Source organism: Caretta caretta, chromosome 8 (assembly GCF_965140235.1).
Source record: "Caretta caretta isolate rCarCar2 chromosome 8, rCarCar1.hap1, whole genome shotgun sequence".
Lineage (NCBI taxonomy): Eukaryota > Metazoa > Chordata > Testudines > Cheloniidae > Caretta > Caretta caretta.
The window spans coordinates 79516039-79539054 of NC_134213.1; the positions used below are offsets into that span (position 1 = coordinate 79516039).

Here is a 23016-nt window from a genome sequence, read left to right on the forward strand (position 1 = left end):
GAGTTTTGTACAGGGCCAAACACACTGTCATCACTTAACAAATCATTGGTGAGAGCTGAGGTCTGATGTGGGAGATCTGCAGGTATTCCCAGCTCTGCAGCTGACACGCTGTGTGACCTTGTGTGAATCTCTAATCTTTGCCAAAGCGTAAAAATAGTAAACTGGGAATGTTTTCCTACATTGGCAGAGCTTTAAGATTTTCTGATAAAGTGTGCTATAGAATTGAAAATAGTTCTCCCTATGATCGTTGTGTAACAATATTAATACTATTATAGTAACACTCTCCTCCTCCCAGCCCCCAAGCTCCCTGGCATGGCCACTGTCATGCTGTCTGCAGCAGAAGCCCAAGCCCAAGGTGATACTGTTAATAATTGTTCTTTACATTGCAAAGATTTATTATTTTATTTTCATAACTCTCTTCCAAATATCCATGTGACTAGAGTGTCACTAGCATAATATTTTAACTGTCAAAACTGTGGCCACCGTGAATTTGCTGGGGCCGCGTGCACAGCCACAGCAAAAATTCATTTGAGAACCAGTAACATCTGTCACTGTGCACGTTCGGTGTGAGGCGCCCGTAATGAACCTCTCTTCAGCGTTGGTTTGTTTTGACACCATAGGCCTTACTGGAGAGGCAGGAAAACTTCAATAGTTTTTCCCCAGCAGTTGTGCAGCAGTAGGTTCTTGCTAAAGTATTCTTCAAAGATAATGTTATCCTCCTGCAGAGTGGTACTTCAGAGTTTAAGTGGTGCCTAGCCCTCGGGCTGGCCGCTCTGTACAGGGATGAATTTCACCCCAAGTGCAAAGTAATCCTCCTGTACACAGGGGTGGCTCACTACATAAAGTTCAGATCTGGATCCAGATTTCTCCTAGAACGTTGAGTGTTTGGGTTCAGGCCTATCTCACAATTGATCATTATTTATTCTCTTCGTTGGATTTTCAAAAATAGTGCCAGTGACCATTTCCCTCCTCCCTTCAATTCCTCACTTCTCTTCTTATTTTGAAAAGGTTTGTTTGAACATGGCTAGAAAACAGAATACCAATAAATAATTTGTAAAGAAATTGCATCCATTTAATGTACTTTAAATGTGAATGTAAAGAAGCAAGGGATCTGTATATATCAGTTACAGTAATTGATAAAGCCCATCTATCTGGAGTGTAATGGGTTCCATTTTTAAAGTGCAGGGGGTGAGGAAATTAGATTTTGATAAATGTCAGACATGTTTGTTGTCCTTTTTCCTTGAAACTGAGCTGGCTGAAGTCCACTGTCTCTCAACCAGATTTATTATGGATTGGATACATTCCATCTCGCAGTAGGAATGTACTTAGAAAAAAAAATCACTACAGAAAGCATAAAAGCTTTAACATTCAGCCACTTGATGTACTAATTGGTATAGTTATAAAAGCCTAGTATTGTATTACATCAAATCTAAAGCTGACGTATAATGACACAGAAAACTTAAAAATGATAAAGATGAGTGGGGTTTGGGGTTTTTTTTGTTTTGCCTGTCAAAATTCTGAGGACATAGTCTTCATGGAAGGGAGATGGGTTGAGGAAAGTCAGCCTTTCCTCTTGGGTAGTATGGTGGAAGCAAGCAATGGACCTGTTTTATATTGAATGTGCTTGTATTTATTATTGAATTCATTTCCACAAATGTTTGTGCATTTCAGAATTGTCTTATGAGGAGGACTTTGTCCAGCAAACTTCTATTCAGCTCTATCCTGAAGTAAACAGAATTTTTGGTGCTTTATTCATAAAACAAAGTTTGACCTGTAACTTTTTGCTTTCATGGTTATTAAATACTAGAACTATTCTGTTTTGAAAATTTTGCATTTCAGAAAAACACAACTCTCTGTTTTAAAAATAGAAACCAAAACTGTTTTGGAGGGGGAAATGAGGGGCAAAGCATCATCATACTGCATCTTTGCCATTTGTTTATTTTTTGCTGTTGATAACTAATGAAGGACAGATAACATGTTTGTTACAGATTCTATCTGTTCTGTAACAACCCTGCTCCTCTTGTGCAGGAGCTCTCTTGAGAAGTGACTAATCCATCATGATTTGAAGATGGTTTTATGACTAAATGCACTGGGTCCCAGGCTGAGAACACAATACTTATCCACTTATTGGATAGCTAAACATCACCACAGGTGGTACCTTTGGCTGAAAAACCAAAGACTCAGTGGGCATGAAAACTTCCAGGTCAGGGTTGACATGCATGGGCATCACAGCATGAAGATGCTTTCAAAGTTACCGTGGGGCTACAAAGAGGATTTTCGTTTCCAGGGCTGTCAATTTTGGCATCTTTCCTGAGCATTACATTCACTTGTGAAAAGCATGTATGTCTGCTGTGCAATGAAAACCTTGTTTATTGTACTCAGTACACTGGAGAAACTGTTCAAGACTATTTAATCCATTGAGAATACTGTTTTGATCATGTTAATGTAAACCTGGGTTATTTTACCACACAAGTTTCAGAGTAGCAGCCGCGTTAGTCTGTATCCACAAAAAGAAAAGGAGGACTTGTGGCACCTCGGAGACTAACACATTTATTTGAGCATAAGCTTTCGTGAGCTACAGCTCACTTCATCGGAATGCATCCAATGAAGTGAGCTGTAGCTCACAAAAGGTTATGCTCAAATAAATGTGTTAGTCTCTGAGGTGCCACAAGTCCTCCTGTTCTTTTTACCACACAAGAAATTCCTCTTGAGAACCTGACTTTTCAGGAATACGTTTGGTGAAAAATGTTGATTCCCCTGGTTACCAATTTCACCCCTTTTTCCTCATTCTTTCAGTTTTTCCCACTGTCTTGATTTCTGACTCTGTATTGAATGCGTTATATGGATATTTTGGTGAACCATAGTATGGGACGTGTTCGGCATGTTATCCAGGAGATGTAACTTGTCATGTTCCAGGTGTATGTAGGCCCTCAGTTCATGAGCAGTACTTCAAATACAGAGATGACTGTATAGGACTTTTGATACTGGATGTTTAGAAACCTAAAAAGTGCATTTAAAAATAGCCATTGGCTTATATATATGAAAAGATCCAGAGAAAATTTCTATAGGGCAGTAATGGCTTTTAAGATCTCTGCAAATACAAAATGAGCCAAGCTGGTACCAGACTGTCGCATAGAAAAACCATCTTTGGGCATATACTGCTGGAGGCTGGAACAATCATGAGGAAAATGAAATATGCTGGCTTTCTACTGTTTCAGCTTCTAGTTCTAATTTTTTTAATGTCTAAGCAGCTGTCCTTATAAACTAAATTAAGACACATGGCACAGTGCCTCTGCCACAGCCTGATGGTTAAGTTGTAATCAGCATGTGGTAATTAAAACATACATCTGGCTCAAGTAGCAGATCGAGAGTCAGTATTTACTTTCAGATATTCTCATTAGCTAGGAGCTTTATTTAATAGCACCCTAGTGCAAACTGGCCTGACCATTCTTACCAGCACAGGAGGTTCAAACTATAACCCCCTCCTCCGCCCTACCTGTGAAGGTTGCACTCCAGGGAAAGGCCTATGGTGTTCTACAGGCATCCCACTTGGAAAAGGCAGCCTTCAATTACAGTTGGGGCACAATAGGAGATCACTTTGGAATGAGTTGAGTCAATGCATCCTCCAGATGTCTTGGCTGTGCCCGCTTCCCAACCAACACTAGCCATTCCTGGGGCAGTGGTTGCTGGCTCTGAATCACTTGCTTAATACTTGTAGGTACCTTACATCATTGTGGTATCTTGAGTACTCTAATCACAGAAATATCTTCTCCTGGCATCTGGCTTCAGGCCCTGCTGTTTGGCTCTTTCTCCTTCTTCTCCAGTTAATGAAACTTCAGTCTGTGAGTTTCTTTTCTCAATAATCCTTCCCTTTGGGGAATCTGGTTTAGTTACCAAGTTAGAAACACAGATCTTCCATCCAGCCTTCCTAGCTGGCTCAAAGCTCTTGGTGCAGAGTTCTTAGTCCTGTCTCTACTGAGGCTTTCCTTCTAACAAGTTTGCTGTCCCTCCAGCCTTCTTAGCTGACTCTTGCTTCGTGCAGGCTTGGCCTCCCCAAGCCCTCAGCCCGGGAACTACTGAGAATCTCTGTGGAGCAACTTAGACAACTTGCTGCTTCCTGGAGTGTCTTCCCTTAGTGCCCATGCCCTGTCCCTTACCTCTCAACAAGTCTGGTTCTGAGTCATATGCTCTGTCTGTCATGTGACCCTTTGTGACTGAAAGCACCCCAGATTTGCACCCTTTTAATAATCTTTGTATAAAATATGCCTTGTGTGGTATCATTTGAAAACTAATAACTTGCTGGTGAACAATATCATGGTGAAATGTAGGTAGCAACATGATATGCCTCTCAGATTTACATACAAGTAGTAAATGGGATCCTTGAAATGGCAGGGGGGAGGGAAATGGCAGGAGATCAGGCAAATCTGCATTGCAGCAAGCACAGGTGAGAAGGAGGAGCATGGAGCCAACTTCATCACCTCCAGGTCACCATTTGTACTATTTGAATAAACTTTGATTTGAGGAGTAACCTTCCGAAGAATCCACTTCAAAGGGTGACTGGGTTATAAAAGTGAGGGGCAAATATTCTCTCTCACACACGCGCGCGACAAAGGAACCAGCCCTTTCCCTTTGGGGGGAGTTATCCTGACCTGAGAAGTTGGTTAGCCATGTTGCTGGGAACATGTGGTACAGATTTTACCTTGAACAATTCTAGCTTGTTAAATTTTAGCTATTAGAAGTTGTTTAATCTTTTTGTCTTGTAACCCTTTCTGCCTTTAATACCTGACACTTCAATTCAGTTAAAATCCTATCTTGTTTTATTTTTTAATCTAAACAAATCCAGTGCTGTGTTTAAACTGACCTGTTGGTAACTCTAGTTACAGTAGCAGACTGTTGAATATTAATTCCTTATAGGGGCAACAGACCTTTAATATCTGCACTGCCCAGGGCTGGGCAGTGCAAAACACATGTTTGGGGAAAATTCTGGGCTGGGAGCATGTTGGGATCACTCTGCAAGTAGTAACCAAGGCTTGTAGAAGCCAGAGTGTGGCTGGAGTGTTGCTGACAGGCTACTGGGGTCAGAGCAGCAGGACCAGGGCTACAGCTATACACAGACATTTGAGGATGTGACCTGCATGTTATTTGTGAGTGGCCCAGGTTGGGAGTATATCACCAGAGCATTGTGAGGCACCCAGGGTTGCGGGGCAGGTGGTGACACAACCCTTCACTGATCTGGATTGCACCCCAGAATGTGATACCCTTGTACATATTCTTTCTGTCTGAGGAGGTGGATTAAACATAAGCTGCAACCCAGTCTCCTTAAATGGCTAGTTCACCTTGCGGCAGTCTTGGACAAAGATGGAGTGGACCCAGTACGTGAAGGTCATCTTATCACTTGAAAAGGCCCAATATATGTATCTGGATGTTGCTTACTAATCCTCTTCTTCTGCAATAGCGCCCTTCAGAATAGGCCTAACAACAAAAGGCAAAAAGCAAACAAACCTGTCATTAACTTGCACGGATCTGGATTCCGCCCAAGCCACATTTACGCAAAACTATGGAAATCTGTATCCAACACTCAAGCACCACAGGTCTGGAATTTGTCTTCAGATCACTCTGTAACATGTAGATAGATGTCAAAATTTATTATTTGTAATGGTAGTGTCTTCGCTTGAGTTGATGTGTAGTGACAGCTCTGGATCTATGCAATCTGTGATAACATTTGCCTCTATGCAACCACATTCAACACTTTCTGCCAATCACACGGATTGCTAATTGTCTGATTATGTAATTTCTTGCCTGCAGTCCTGTCTGATTCTGGTGCCAACAGGTATAGAGTTCCTTAATTGCCCTCTAATGCTCTGTTCTTGGAAAGTTGCCCTTTGACTCCACCTCCTGGCTCTCTGGATTAATAGGAGTGGTCTCCAGAACCCCAGATTTGATTGATTGATTAGGCAGGGAGGAGCAGTTAACTAATTTTTCAGGGATGGAATATAGAAGGCTGCTCTGCAGGGCCCAAGGTAGGTGGACATGATTATGGGTGGAAGCAGGTATGTGTTGCCTCCTATTTTTGCACTGAGCCCTATGAAAGATAGAGGTGGCCCTGTTTGTATGGGAATGCTTTTAAAAACAAAACAAAACTCCAAACCCAAGATTAAATATTGGGGGGAGGAGGGGAGGGGCAGGACCTCTTCTTTTGTGAAGTTTCCATTAACAGAACTATGTCTTGCCTCTCGGTTTTGCATGTTACTGTAGAACAGAGGCAGCCAAAATGCATGGCTGCTTGCCGTGACAAAAAGCCCTGAAAACAGAACTAGCCCTTAAACAACCCAAGAGAGAAGCTTGAAGACCTGCTGCATTTGTGTAGGAATGAAAGAGGATGTGTGGAGGAATGTGGTCAAAGATACAGGGAGTGGTGGGGGCGGGAGGGAAGTAATGAGCCAGAAGGAAGGAAACCAGCAAGAAGTGATAGCAGAGGTGAAGAACAAGGACAGAAAAACCTTGGAGTGCAGGAACTTGGGAGTGAAGAATGAAGGAAAGGAGAGGTACCAAAGAAATGAGAGGGTGAAAGGCGGCTGCATACTTGGGGGGAGGACACGTGTCCCAGGATGTAGCAGAATTTGGTGACCCAGACCTTGATGCTCTATTTCTTATGGAACCTACTTTGTTCAATTTCCAGAATGAACACTGCTTTGAGAGTGTCTGTGCCCCGCCCCAATTCAGCAAGGCCAGTGTCTCCATGTAGAAACTTGATGGTTTTTTGTTTGTTATAGTTTTTTGGAAGTTAATTGAGACAGCAGACTAACTATAAATGTGTAACCACAGAACAGGCTGTGGGGGTGGGAGGATTGGAAGTTTGATGTCCTGCCTTCTGTAATCCCATGCTATGTGTATATTTAGTCACTCTCCCTGCCTGTGACTTGAGTTCTTGTGAGCTTCTATTCTTGTGCCAGGGTAGCATTGCACGGAGTCACAAGTTAGTTGGTCTGTTTCACTCTAGCTTATGTTCCAGATCCATGTGGTGGTGTATTCTGTATCTTAAATAATGCCACACCTGCTGTTTCACCTATAACAAGCTTCTTCATTTGTGCCCGTTCCCCTTCTGCACATTATGCCTACATCGAAAAGACCTCCATGCTGTAGAGGCAAAGAAAGAAATTCAGTATCAATCAGTGGCACATGGCCATTGTAGCAGTGTGCATGGAAGTTATGAAACAAATTACAGTCCTTGCTTAATAGCCAAATTTTGAACATTAACCCACCTGTTTTACATTTATTTTAAAAATACCACAAGGATCCAACCCTTCCTTTATATTTAAAAGTCATAGAAGACTGAGGAATATTAAGCACTGTGTTTGAAGCAGGTACACATCTCACACTAAATCTTAAACTAGCTAAACAAAAAAACCCCACTGCTCGTGGCTGGAGACCTTTTTACGTGCAGCATTTCAGCCTGAAATATCTCTGAGGTTAATCTGAAGATAGGTCAGAATAGATGTGTTAATGTGTGCACAAGACAAGTTCCAGTTTCTGGGTCTGAGCCTTCTGCCCTAAGTGCATGGAATTCCCAGTAAACTCAGTGGAGTTCCATGTGCAGAGGTTCTCAGTCCTTTATATCTAAAAGGCCACTAGGCCCACATCTGTGTTACAGTACAGGTCTGGTGGCCCAGTGTGGCCACAAATGCATCATAACTGGCATCCCCCAACTCCATCCCCAAATATAAGGGAGAATCCCTGTTTGCTGTAGAGCAGCTCTGTGCCACTCTACGTCACAGCCCTGACGTAGGGATAATGGTCAGGGAAGAGTGGGTGTGGCTGAAGCACCTCTGGCTATTCCCAACCGCCAGAACAACCCCTTTGGAGCCATGGTAGCTTGAACACAGGTTACAACAGCGCTGAGGCTGCTGTAACTTACATGAGGGATCACCCCTCTGCCTTGGATCCTGTGCTGATTGTAGTTTGGTAGGACCCAAGAAGGGGCCAGTGTGTTACCTACTGTCACATGATACTGGAGGAATGTAACTAGATGTAAATTTTGAATAGCCAGTACAGTTGAACTGCATGGGAATTAGAGGGTCGTCTTCTTAGATGTAGGTCCAACAGCTTGCTTCACACGAGCTTTAGAAAAAAGATGAGATTGTATTTGCTGTGTTCTAGTATTTGTTTTCTGTAAAGTTCTTGAAATTGTGAGACTATCAGATTTGCAAAAATGTACAGACAAGGTGGGTGAGGTAATATATTTGATATCTTTTATCACCCATCTTGCCTCTCTAATATCCTGGGACCAATACAGCTTCAACAACACTGCAAAAACAGAGCATTTCCTTATTTGTATTCAGTTGTAACTCGGCAAACTGAGTCTGCTGGGTTTGTTATAGTTTGCCAAGCATACTTGAAATGATGTTGTTCAGCATGACATCTCATCATCGCTCTGTTTAATTTAAATATTGCACATTCCTGTTCACGTCTGTTTCTGTGATGTGTGTGTCAGTCATGTTGGAACTCTCTCATTTCTTCTAAAAATGTTTAAGTTGCCATGTTACGCAGATCCAGGACCTAAATGAAACGGAGAACTTCATGACACACTCAGTGTCTCTTCCACATTTCCTAATGGCTGGTAACTTGCGCTAGTGTAATATAATAAACAAGCTTCTCTGAATACCAAATACTCTGTTGAAGAGGATAAGGGCTTTGTGGAATAACTCCTTTTTTCTATTAGCTGTAGTTCCTGTAGCGTGTTATCAACCCTATCTTCACCTTTTATGGATTTTTCACTTACAAGCTTCTTTTGGCACAGGTGGCACAAGGGGGATGGCTGTAGCTGGATATCCTGGCTGTAGCGTAGCTGGTGATAGCCTATGTGTAGGATAGCTGGCTGTAGTACAGTCAGTGGAAATGGCTTCAGTACCAGCCACTCTTGCCTCCTACTCCAACATAGGGAGAATATTTGGGGAAGAAAGAACATGTCAGGGGCATGGTGGAGGAGATCTCTACTATACTGGCCATCCGCTGGCATAAAGTGCTTTGCACCAGTGTTGTAAGTTAGACCGGTCTCTTGGCTGCTCTGAGCTTGGAGCAGGCGTGGGGAAACCATAACTAGATTTCTGACACCTCCGCTCCATGCTTCCCCTGTCATTAAGCAGCACTCAGACCCAGGGAAGAATTGAGCCCACAATATGTATTTCTGTAAAGAGTTCATTAACACAAGGCATTAGACATCAATAATCAGTAAAGATGCAGATACTTAAGAAAACTAAATTGATTGATTTGTATCTTTTCCCTTAGTAGATAGAGGCCAAGTCAGAATCTCCATCTCCATGGGTGATTGACAAGAAAACTTTGTGACTAGGAGGTGCAGAAATAGGGAATGCCAGCTCTCTGCCAGCTCTTTCACTCCAGGCCACAGGAAGCCTTTTTTTGTAGCGCTGAGGGATTACCATGGGAGAGGGCCTGGAGCTGACATGCATAATGGGCACGTTCTAACTCTTCGTAGTGTCTGCACAAAAGATAGTGACTCTTGCTACTCACTTCCACACATACCCCTCTGTGCTTTGGAGCCCCCTGAAGGGATTCTGGGATCTGAGATTGGCAGGACCTGGTGGGATGGCGGACATCTGCTTTCTGTCTTACTAGCAGTTACCTGACTCCTTCTTTTTTCTTTTTTCTTTTTTTTATTTAAACTAATGCCTATTGTGATTTGATTAATGTTTTTAATGGTGGAACCTAAATGAGATTCTGAACTACTTCCCTTTAAACAGGTTGATGCAATGAAGAAAGCGCTGGAAAGTCTTAACCTCAACATTGTAGAGATGACAGATGAAAATGCAACCTTAGATGGTGGAGATGTCTTATTTACAGGTACAGTATTAAAGTGAATTTGTATTTGGTTTTCTTTCTGGACTGCATGGAAAATTTAACACTATCTGATCTCTATTAATAAATATTATACTTCATACTAGTGTAAAGATTTTATTAGGTCATTTGCTTACCAAATGGCAGCACGGCACTTTAGTTTCAGAGCTGTCTTTTGAATGCAAAATTTCCTAATGCCGAAGAATGGAAGTAGCAGTAGACACAATACAAATCATGTGTATTTAAGCCTTAATCAATTCACCTAGCTTGTAAAGTATTACTTACCAATAAAGAAAAGGCTTTCAGCAGTCAAGTTATTTTCATCATTTCATATTTTTTATTACTGGCAGCCATGTTTGCACAGACCTGTTTGCGGGAATCATAAAAGCTTCATTCAGACGTAATTGTGGTTGGTTCATTGAGTAAACACTGGATAGTGCATTTGTAGTTTATGAGGAAAGTAGACTTGCTTGCCAGATGTCATGTGGAAGAGAAATGGTGTTGCCACTCAAGTTATATGCATGAACAAATTCAAAGAGGAAGATACCGATGCTGATTTTTACATAGTTAAACCCATTATGTATCTTCTCGCATTGGCTGGGTATACATTTGCCCGTTGCCTGAGATAAATGAGGCTGTTTATTTTGATCACCATCACAATAGACAGGTTGCTTGCCTTACTTACAAAGGGAACAAGATTGTTTCAGACTAAGCAAACCAAAAAAATAAGGCATTTCTACTATGTTACGGATCCCAGTATCTGTTTCCTTAGCACCTTGAAGATAGCTGTGTCTTTTTATGACTGAGGTTTAAAATCCAAGAATGGGAGAAATCTCAGAAGAGGAACAGAAGGTCAATCGGTGACTTATTAATCCAGCACAGCTGTTCTCTCCATTTATCCTATGACCACTGTAAAGTTTTAAAGGAAAGGGAGCTGTTCATGTGTATAATTTACAGTGATTATCATTCTTCACCAGAAAAAGAATTTAATTAGACTCAACATCCAATTGCAAGTTGCATTTTTTTTAAAAAGCTACATTTCTAGTTAGTTTTGTTACTAGACTTTTTTTTTAGCCACAGTTAAGTCTCATATTGATAATTGTGAAGGACTTTATATTACATCTCCATCTCAAATTTGGCCTTTATATTACATCTCCATCTCAAAATATGTGTGTTCTGATTATTAGATATGGTTGGTGTCCATGTATTTTTCAGCCATTCAAATGAAAAAAAAATATTAATTTTGTCTTTACTATTCTTTGCAATGTTTTCATTTCAGGCAGGGAATTTTTTGTGGGTCTGTCAAAACGGACAAATCAACGTGGTGCAGAAATTCTGGCTGACACTTTTAAGGTTTGTACACTTGTTCTGCAAGAAGACATTCTGCTTTCTGTGGCCAGACAAAGGGGTTAAACTACAGCCCACTGAACCAAGTACATTAGCCAAAATGTTCAGAAATGGGTATCTAAAGTCAGGCTCCGAAAGTATCTCTATTTAGATTCCTAGGTAGTGGCCTGAATTACAAAAAGGCAGAGAAGCCAACAGATCCATCAAAGTCACAGATCTTCAAAAGGGGACAAAGGAAATGTGGAGTCAAGTCAGTTCTGAGGGACGAAGACTGTAAGTAGGGTAATGCCAGGTCACTACTACTTGCTACTATCTTAGGCCTCCCATTCCTCCTCTAGAGAAGCTCAACAATATGCATGAACGTGTTTTCACTTGGGTTCCTGACAGGTTTTTATATAAGTGATATTTAAACATTTAACAGATTTATTTTCAGGTGCACAAGTAGTGAAAACTGCAGTAGTTCTGTATTTTTTCTTGATGCACAAGACAGCCCAGAGGGGCATGTCACAGTTGACTGTAGCCAGTTTACCTCAGGACCTGCAGATGAGTTAATTTACAGAGGAGCTAAAATGTGTCATTGAATTACTCAGTGCAGTTATGGAACTGGTACTGATTTAAAGTATTTACTGTGCACCTTCTTCATTTCTACATAGGATTATGCTGTCTCCACAGTCCCTGTTTATGACTTTTTGCATCTGAAGAGTTTTTGTAGCATGGCTGGACCAAACCTGATTGCCATTGGTTCGACTGAAGCTGCACAAAAAGCCCTCAAGGTAAAATGCATAGGAAAATGACCCGAGATAGGTGACTAATTTTACTTTTATCTTAAGACAAGAACACCTGAGTTTAAAATAGATGTAGTGTCAGTACAAGAGGGAAATAAATACACCTCAGAGAATCCCGCATGAGCAAAATGCAGGGAATGTTATTCATTAATTATGTAGGGAAAGTTTTTTACGCTAATCTAGTTTTAATTATCTAAAGTAGCTTCCAGAGTTTCTACAAGCTTGATCTGGTGATAGGGGATGTATTTTGTTCGTTTGTTGCATAGGATGGGGAATAGGTGGAAATGAAGGTTGAGACTTAGGCAGGGAAAGAGTTGTCTAGGTTCATTAACTTTGGATTCTTATCTCTTGATGCATAAAATTCAGTGAAAGGATTTGAGGAAGGAGTGAATATGGTCAGAGCAGTAGGATAAGATTTCTTTCTTTTTTTTTTCTTTTTTTTAAGCGGGAACATGGGAGCAATTGGAGAGAAGACTGGGTAGATTTTAGAAATGTCAGGGGGAGAAGTAAAAGGATTGAGAGCTTGGATGTGAGGAGAGAAGGTTAAGGAGGAATGGAAAATAACCCCAAGGATATGAGCTGAAATAACAAGGAGGATGGTGAAGTTTCCGAGATGGAAGAGAGAAAGTTGAATAGCTGGGAGCATGCAGCCCTCTCCAGGAGGTGTGAGATGAAGAAAATAAGGAAGACGGTTTGAAAGGAAAGGGAAGATGCAGGCTCTACTTTCAATAATTCCACATTGTGCTGACATGTAGCTTTAGGATATGGGCAGAGTACAGTAGGAGCAGGAAACAGGCAAATATGCTAAACCAAATACCCGAGAGAAGGGACAGTGTTGGATTTCTGGCCCCTTTTCTCAAAGGGGACACTAGTAACTCTTACCAACCTGAAAAAGCCTTCTGCCTTGAAGTTTTTAACATGAACATTTATTGCTGATTCTGCCTTGCTATCATAGAGTAAAGTGAAGTCCAAGATCTAGGATGAACCCACTACCAGAAGAGTAAGGTGGCTAGAAAGTGTCACAGTCTTCCACATGAACTCCTTATGCAATTATCCTGAGACTCCAGTGCCCAGCCTAGGGAGGCTCTCCATCACAAGCTGGACATTAAAAGGTCTTTTGTCTTCTGTCTAGAGTAGACTAAAGCACTAACAGCTCTCCCCTCCCACCTTTTTTAATGTGACATTTGTATGTACAGTCAAGTCATGTCCAAAAGAATTGTAGCTAAATGGGCATCTGACAGCGTTTCTCATTCTTCTTCCTTATCAGGAATGACTTTTCAAGGTCACCAAAAGGTTCATTTTGTTCAGTAACAGTAGCCAATGTGTTCCCAAATGTACAGCCTCTTATTGTACTGGTTCTCTTGCAAATAATGAATCCAGGCTTTGCTTGTCAGTACTAAAAAATCTACTTCCAGGTGGAGAGTAATGTGGCGATTGTTACTAACCCATGCAATTACAAAATGTTGTAACTCAGCTCTGTCTCGCCTTTTGGGGAGGAACAGGAAGGTGAAAGAGATTCCCTTTGTTTAATTGTTATTAGTAAAGAAATCTTAATCTTTCTCTGATTAAAATGTGGCTTATTGTTTTAGATATATAAGGTTATTGTATATATTATTATTATTATTATTTATTATAACCATAAAACTTATTTTGAAAATTAAAGAATATTTATGTAGTGACAGTGATAGTGCCAGAGGCTTCTGATCAGGATCAGGGCCCTATTGTGCTGGCCAGAAGATGGAGCAACTCTGAAATAAACATAGCTCCTATCCCAAAGAGTTTACAGTCTAGGGCTCTGATCATGCAAAGACTGCTTAGCTTCGATGGCACTCATGCATAAAGTTAAACAGGTGCATAAGTCTCTGGTTCAGAGCTATGGACTGTAAGCTCTTTGGGGTAGGAACCATGTGTATTTCAGAGTTGTGCCATGTTCTAAGTCTTTGCAGGATCAGGGCCTGAGAGATTCTCAGGAGCTCCAGGTGCCCCTTAACCCCAGCAATACCAACATCTGCTCACCCAACAACCACGCAGCTTCCCATTCAGACTCCCCCATCCCACACACACACCCGCCTGCCTACCTACCTTAGCCTGAGGTGCCAAATCTGGGAACCTCTGGGACCTACGCCCTGCTATCACTCCGAGCAGGGGGTGTGACTGCAAGCCTAAGTTCATGCTTTTAAGCAAATTCTTCTTTGTTTGCATAAAATGTCACATGGAACAGGAAAAAAACATGCAAAACTGGTATCAATGTGAAATAATGTATTTGGCCCTCAGGCTGAACGACTGGACGCAGGCCTGTTAGGACATGTTCTGTTTAACTTAAAAATGATATTTTATAGCTACAAGTAGTGACTGCTAATAACAGTCCACACCTACCTGCAGCTCCACACCCCTTTTCGCTTTCTGTGAAACCAAATGAAAATGGTTTCGGTTGCAGTGCATTGACACTCCTGATTCTGTATCCCAGACAGTCTAGCCTACATGAAGTGCTATGTAAATTCCCCAGTGTGAGTTGATCTGTATGCCCTGTCCCAAATAATCAGGCTCAAACTCCAAAGGCATCACAAGCAGCAGCCTGATAAATTGTGCAGATACTCAGCCACAGTAAAATACTTCTTTGCACCATTTATAAACACTAACAAAATTCAAGCACAGTACTGTTTTCTGACTCAAGCCAAGACTAATTTGAGTGCTCTTCAGTTTGATTAAAGCCATTTGCACAACTCTGCTAATCATATTGCAGTGCATCAATTTAGCTATTGAAGCCAAAATATATTTGTGGATAAGATGATAAATAAATTGAGGTTGTAAAGTACCAGCCGTGTAAATATTACGAGCAGTTCAGATACAGCAAAATGCAGAGCATTCCTAATAAGAAAGGATGATGCATTGTCAGGCTTTTTAGAGTGTACTAGCAAGGTAACCGAACATTTAAAAAAAAAAATACTGAAAAATACCTTTTTAAATTGTTGACCATATTGGTTTGCATGGTGTTTTTTTGGTATTCGAGATTTAGAAGTATATACATCTCTGTATAAGGGTCAGCGTTAATGAGACATATGCACATGTAACTCCACTCCATTAACCAAGGTTAGAATATACTCCTAAAGGATTGGGACATAAAGAAGTTCGTACAAGTATTGCTGATAAGAAAACTCAGTATTTCATAGGACAAAATGTTACTTGTGTGCAGCTTAAATAATCATTGCCACAAACTTAAGTTGAACTGAAAACATCTGAACTAAGGGAAAAGTTTTCAAACCTAGGTCCTGAAGTTGTGAGGCAACTCAGTCCTGTTAGAGACACCTGAATTAAGGATACTATCCTGAAAGGTTCTGAATCCCTCCTGAGGTTTCAAGGGCCCAATTCCCAGCATTACTTCAATGGGAGCTGTAGCTCCTGTTGACTTCAATAGGAGTCATGAGCGCTCAGCACATCTGAAAACCAGGCCGCCTTTGAAGCAAGTCCTGCAGGGTGCTGTGGGTGGACCCAAAGTTAATTGGAATAAATGAAGACTTTCCATTTACTTCAGTGGGCTTTGGATCAGGCCCTGGAAGGTAATTTTCCATGGAAGTGCCATTGGAAGCTGAGGGTGCTCAGCACCTAACAGAAGCAGTGAGCACATTTTAGGATCAGGCCCTTGGTTAGCTGCTTAAATGTGGATTTATTTCACCAAATTTATTTTAAAACAAAACCCCAAAAAAGTATACCTTGAGCACCTATCCCATAAATAAGAATACATAATAGAATCATATAAAGAACTGCCCATCAAACTCTTTTTCAAAAAGCCAAGGAATTTTATTTTATTTTTTACAGAATGTCTGAAAGTTTATCACCAAGCTCTGCACCAAGGGGTGGGGGAGTCTCTCTGTAAAAATTTTGGCCTAAAGTACTGAATGAATTGGTCCTAGTGCTTGCAACTAACAAATTGGGTATTATTTATTCAAGTCATTTATTGTTCATAAATAATAAATTTAGTAATTTTGAAACAGGAATATCTGAGTTCAGTCTCGCCTTTCCAGGATGCTATGTAGTTACATACAAAAAAATGGTTAAAAGAAAGTTAAGTTTACAAAATCAGGCACCGAAGGGTTCTGTCCCCTTGTGCATTATAACAGTATTGCCCTCATCACGTAGGTGGTCTGTGGCATACCCAGAAGTAGAATGCAAGCCTCCTGGGTTCCAGCCCTGTGCTTTAAAACACAACATCCTCATCTTACAACCCTCTGTCTCCTTCACTGTCCAGCCTGTGCGCTGGATGAGACAGTGTTCCTGTAGAACAAGTAGTCGGTGATAGCATATCATCATCCGTATGCAGAAGAAAGCTAAATTAAGATTCTAGAGAAACCTTACTTCTAGAATTTCTAACTTGCGAGTTGCCTGACTTTCCAACTTGCACGTTCCTTTTATATAGGTTTGGGGTTTTTTTAATGTGGATTCCTAGGTTTTTAATTAACAGACTGAAAAACCAGAAATATCCTATGGAAACATGTTGACTCTCTTTGAGTCATGAGCAGGATCTGATCCCAGAACTTCCAGATCCACAATACAGACATCTACCAACAGATAGCAGTAGTAGACTGTTGTTATTCTGTATGGACCAATGATTAGAGAGGGATATGAAACACATTTTATCAACGTTGTAGAATATTGGGAGTCAGGATTCCTGGGTTTGAGAGCAGTCTCTGAAGGAGAGCATACTGTAGTAGTAAAGACTTTAACCAGCCACCTGCTTAGATTTGGCATGTTCATTCTGAAAGCCAGTGTGGCTAAGTGAATGAAATTTGTGTCCGTCATAATTAGGCTTGGAAGAATTAGATTTTCATCAGTAAATGTCGGTAAATCTCTTTCACTGTACCCACACAAACTGATGAAAAAATATTTCCATCAATAATAGAAACTTACAGTTAGGAAACCATTTTAAAAAATGCAGCTCGAGCTTATTAGTCTGATTTAAGAATATTTACTCTGTGTGTTTTGATATGTGATGTTGGCAATTTGTGTTTTAACAGTTATAAAGCTTTACCATTTTGAATCTCAATATCTATCATTAAATAACTGTCTTACTACCCATAGTTCCCCACAACTGAGAATTTATATTGATAAAAGTAGAAAGTCTTAAAAATAAACGTCAGTATTGTCCATTGAAATTAAAAATTGAATTCCGCCAAACCTAGTCAGATTAGAGACCTGGGTTCCATTCCCAGCCACACTAGAGGTGACCATCCCTTTGGTATCATGTAAAATGTGCGGAAAGTGTATTTGCTTCCCTCTTAAAGGTAAGGGTCTGACGCCTTGCTCAATAAGGTCTCTGCAAGGAATTATTAATGCTCAGTAAGGAGAAGACCCAAGACTAGAACTCTTGGCTTCTAAACCAGCACTACATTCACCATGCTAGTGTAATGCTGATAGACCCTGGTTGTTGGCAGACTGGATCAAACCCGGGACCTCTGGAGCTTAGTGCATGAGCTTCTGCAGCATGAGCTAAAAGCCAACTGGCTGTTACCTAAGGCTGTAGAGCACTCCTCATCTCTCTCTAAGTGGTCTCGATGCCACTAGCCAGGACAGAACACCACACCCAGGAGGTATGTGGGTTTCACAAGAGTGGCAGGGTTCCTGCTGTGACCCATCCTGAGCTCAAGCTATGTGCAGGGCTCAGACTATGCTCAGTATAGGTGAGACTTTAGCATTAAGTTTCTAAAAAGTTCTGAACGTAGGCAAATAGAAATTTTAAAAGGCTTTTAATTTTGCCAAATCTTGTTGAATTTTCATCAGTAAAAAGCACCTCTTTGACTCGAGCACCAGCCCCTTGCCAACTTTCAAATTGTTCCTCCAGAATATGGGGGCACTAAAGATAGTCCGAGAAATGTTTTGAAAAAAGTTTAACCTATTTCTCAAAAATGGCCAAAATGTTTTCATTGAAACTTTTTAAAATAAATATTCACTCTGAGGCAAAAAACAAGCATGGCATGTTCTGTCTATATGGTTAATGTTTGGCAAAGTTACAAACAACTGAAAAGGCAGGGGTGCTAGAACAATTTGTATAATGGGGTTGCAGAGAGCCATTGAACAAAACCGTAAATTCTGTATATAATGGAAACCACTTCAAGCCAGGGGGTTTTGCCACACCCCCAGCATCCCCAGTTCCAGCACCTAGGTGAAAAGGGGGGCTTATAACTAAGTGTTAAGCCAATTTAGCTATAGGCATTATTACCAGCTCTACCTAGAATATCCTTCCTTCAGTCTTGCAATTAAAGTTACCACTGTGGTCTTCGTAGGTTATTGACACCCGGAGCTAAAAGGTTTTTAAAGGCTAGCTTATTCCATCTGATACGTGGCACTGCATAGTGCAGTCAATCCACTACTCCTCTTGTATCCATATTGGTGAAGGGCAATGTAGTCCCCTGGGCTCCTATTTAAGTGCCTAGCTATGACAGCCCTGAATGTCATTTCTTTATCTTGATGGTTTGCTTTTTAAACCACTCTTTTTCACTCTCGAAATCCAATCCTGCAAGCAGAATGTTTGAGCTGTGTTTGAGCATCTGTGGCAGGGCAATTGGTTTCATTTGAGTTAAGGATGCAAAGGTTAGCAAATAAAATGGCTTATTTTTTGTTAGTTGGAAAGTGATCTTTTGAGCTGTGCTATGCTTCCACTTCATACTGGATGCTTTATACCTCTAGCAACAATCTTGCTGGAGGACAGTATCTTTTTCTGGTTTTTGTGTAGTAAAACATGTATTTTGGCAACTCTTAAAAATTAATTAAACCACCTGAGTGGTGCATACTATAATTTATCATAACCATAGTGCTGCCTGTGTGTAGTGCTGCATGTGAGCTATGAAATGGCTGTATAGGCTTTAGGATAATAAAACACATGCTAGAAGCAGACAATAAATCAGAAGTGACATTTTGACCACAAGATCATCTTCAGGCTCTGTAAAATATAGAACATGGTTATTTGGGCTGCAATTGGAAAGTGAGACTGTAAGAAATTGAATGAAAAAGGAATGGTAGAAATTAACTGCAAAACCTGTCATTGCCTGAAGTCTCCCGCAGCTAAAGTATTAGCCTCCTCTTGCTCTGTCCTGCGCTATTTTCAGCATGCATTTCTTTCCTCCTTTCTGTCAATCCTGTTTTATAGTATGTATATTGAGTATGTGCTGTAGCTGTCAGGGGATCAAGAAAGGAAAAGCAAGGTCTTTTGCCCCTTCAGGGGGGCCAGGATTTCACCCTATATATTGCCCCTGCCTGTCATCCGCCCCCCATCCCCACTCCTCCCTGTGTCTTTTGAGCCTGATCCTTTGCTACTGAGGTCAATGAGAACTTGCCTTCAGTGGTGCTGATTCAGGCCCTTTGCTAGTGTGTGCCTTGGCATTGAGGTGTAAGGAGTATTATCTTAGTGTTTTTGCCCTCTCAGACACACGTTTAACAATCAGCTGAGTCTTGCTGAAGCAATAGTTGAATTGACACTTGGCTGATGTAATCCAGTGAAGATCTCATTAGCCATTGGAACAATTGCTAGGCAGGATCAGTGCAGAAACAGAGGCATAGTTAATTCCTTTTATGTGCTCCTTTCGCTCCCTTCTCAGACATGCCAAAATTCTGAGAAAGCTGTGTGTGTTCAGTTTGCCTAGCCAACCAGCAAATCTGTAGGTAGGCTAGAGCAGTGGTTTTCAACCTTTTTTCATTTAAAGACCTCTTAAAAATTTTCAAATGGAGATGCGGACCCCTTTGGAAATCTGTTGTCTGTATGTATAGTTGAATTCTGTTCAGTCAGGTTTCAGTCTTAAGTCTTTCATGGACCGCTTAGACATGGTCTGCGGACCCCCAGGTTCAGAACCCCTGGCTTAGAGGATCCATAACTCTGCAGGGCTGCATCACAGTGAAATAGCAGCCTTCCCACATGACATACTTTTGTGCTTTCTGTGATGGGCAGAGACTGACTAAGTGAGTTTTATTGGTGGAGTTCCAGTGGCAGAGGGAAACTCACTTGTGTTCAAGCCCTTTCTGCTCTCTTTTTGGACACTTGCTGGCAGTTCCTTACGACTTCATTGCAACACAAAGTGCTCCCAACCATAGCCTTGGCAATGTCAAACATATGCCAGCAAATGGTCCTACTGTATTTTTTGGCAACCTCCACAAGCCAGTAGCGATGTTCTTGTCCACAGGGATTTAGGCTGCCCTCTGTATAGACTCTGTAGCATCGGGCCAAAGTCTACATAGAGTTAGTAAAAGGTATCATTCTCAAGTCATTTACGTCAAGCTCCTGGTACTGCGTCATGCCACCACTCGGTGAACTGGGTCCTGATCCAAAATAGACACTCCACATGGGCAAGGTTTGTTATCGTAAGGCTGGTAAAGCAAACACTGATGTCAAACCACTTGACACACTTCTCCTGGAGCAGTGTCCAATGCCCTGTGCTGGCAGTCTGGGGTTCTACTCACTGTATTAAGTTTTCCCACTCCATCCATTCTCTTATGAAATTAACTACCAGTGTAAAGAGCTGTCATATTGCCTCCATGATGAGATCTTGATGGGGTTCCTGCTGGGAATGGGAGTGATGCAAACTGGACCTGCCGAATTTGTGAAATTTGCACAAAACTATCCAAAAGGTGAAAAACTTTATAAATGGTTCCATAGGTATGGGCAGCTATTTTGGAATTTTACCTAAGTCGTTCTCAGCAATTGTGCTGAGCACTATAGAGAACAAGTGTTTCAGGAGTCCAGAACACACTGGTGCAACCTTGATTGTGTAGTTTGTGGACGTGACAAAATGTCTGTTATGAACAGGATTGCCGTGTGGAGATGCTAAACTGTTGCAAAGATGAGACTGCCAACGATTTAATGCAGTTGAGCCTGTAACTGTTTGTTTCTTCCCTAAAGGGACTCGGAATTAATGTGGAACAACTGACCTCTGTGCTTCAGAACTAATTCTTGGTAGCCAGGAATATAACCTAGAATCTGAATGTATTAGAATATGTGGTAGTAGAATTGGAAGAACTCTGGAAGAACTCTTTCCTTCCTAAATACAAGATGCTCATAACATCTTTAGCTCATCTAATTCTCGACTCTCCCATTCTGTAACTTCACTGGTACATGGGAATGGGATTGATCATTCATCATCTTAACTCCTGCTCAAGAATGCTATTACAAGTGCAGCTCAGTGCACAGTTCTGATACTGGTCAGGAGAGGCTTGCTAAAACCTCACATAAGGAAGGAAGTAGAGAGAAAAGTCTGTTCCAAGCACCTGGATGCTTGGTCTTTATTCAAAGCCAAGATTTCAGAGTAGTGCTTTCATAGACTTTGGAGTAAATTGTTATAACATTGACAAAATTTCCCTATTTCTTATGATTTACTGTCTTTCGTTTATATTAGGTGCACATCTCCTATGTAGCTGCTAGGGCTTCTGCAACATGCCATTATTGAAAAGCAGAATACTGTTATCAACCACCATAGCAGAGTTACACTCAATTGTGTAAATACTAAGAAATTCCTAGCTATGAGTTATGTAAGTGCCTGCAGAATAGGGCCCCCAAGTGGCAACTTAATACTTCTGTATTCTGCTAGAATAGCCAATACCTCCTGGAAAATATTAAGAACAATTTATTTTAGATAAAAATCTTCTAATACTGTCTTTCTAGTCTCTTATTTTTAGTAATAAAGATGTTTGTGTAAAAAAACCAGCGCCTCTTATTCCTTGAGCATTAATCACTTATGCCTCCTCTTATTCCCCACATGAAGTCATAATTCTCTATTTACGATATTGCAGTGGGTTGCTGTGGAAATGATCACAAATATTAACAGCCCAAAGAGGATGACTTCAGGTAGGGAATAAGCAGCAAGTGCAGATGAATGCTGACTTTTGTGTAAATGTAGCATTGAAGAATGAGCTTAGTGAAACAGAGAGAACAACAGATGATCTGCTTCGGAATATAACTGGGAAAAAATAGTTCCATGAGACATCTGCTGTTCTAAACCTTGCTGATAGAATTTTGTGAATTCAGCCTGATTTTTCTCAAAGACTTTCCTTTAGCTTATAGTTATTGACTCTGGGCCTGATCTTACAAGGTACTGTGCATCTTCAACTTCTCTTGGTGTCCCACTGCTTTGGGAAGTGTGGGCACTCAGCATCTCATAGGGTTGGGCTCTCATTGTGTATCAGAATGCACACTACTTTAAAAAAAAATCACCAGTAGTTAAGACAGTACAATATTTAGAACCTCTTTAAAATTTAGAGACGTGTCTTTTCTGAATTATCTGTTGTATTAAACTTTGTGTATGTGACTGAATTTACTTAGTTGTAATTGACTATACATTTTAAGGGATTATCAAGTACCAATTGCTGTAGAATCTAGTAGTCAGGAGGACATACACTTCCATACACTAATTAACCTGCAGAATGATTGGGAACACAAGACTTCTTATTTTTTACAGTCCTAGACGAGGTCAGTATGGGACCCCTTTAAATGTGCACTTGTAGCCAACAGGGAGCAGGGAGCCTGTCAGCCTGTAAGAGTAAAGACAGAGGCTATAATGATTGAGGGAGTTGTCAGCTTGCTTTCCGTAAATAGGAAACTTTGTTGTTTTTCTGCTTCTTTGCTTTCCTTTTTTTTGGGGGGGGCATCAGCTTCCCTTCTCTCCATGAGTTCCTGTTCCAAAAGACAGGATGTTCATAGTCTAGATTCCTTTATTAAAAACAGCAAATCTAAGTCATTTCCTTTTCCCTTCCTCAAGAGGTACTTGCCTTCTGCATCAGCCCCTGTATAATGCTGATGGCGTCACATCAGTGTGACCTCAGTACAAGGTTGTTTAAAGGAGGTAATGCAGCACAGGTGTGCTTTGAAGCTGTGCTAATGAGCATCAGATGTTAACAATTAAATTTGTGAGGATGTAAAGGCTTTCCTTAGGAAAAGTTTAGTAATGGAATGAACAGGAGGGTAAACTTCTTTATAAACGAGCAATGTGGAATACGTGACTGAAGGGATGCAGTAGGAATTAAAAACAAAAGCCTAGCTCTTAAGAACACTAAG

The 23016-nt window shown here is 40.9% G+C and overlaps 1 protein-coding gene across 1 annotated transcript in view; it reads left to right on the forward strand.

Annotated features, from left to right (window-relative positions):
* Positions 1–23016, forward strand: part of DDAH1 (dimethylarginine dimethylaminohydrolase 1) — a 97598-nt gene that overhangs the window by 59216 nt on the left and 15366 nt on the right. Inside the window, exons 2-4 of the mRNA XM_048862115.2 lie at positions 9759–9858; positions 11132–11205; positions 11853–11972. Of these exons, the coding sequence (XP_048718072.2) occupies positions 9759–9858; positions 11132–11205; positions 11853–11972 (294 nt within the window). The remainder of the gene's footprint in view (positions 1–9758; positions 9859–11131; positions 11206–11852; positions 11973–23016) is intronic.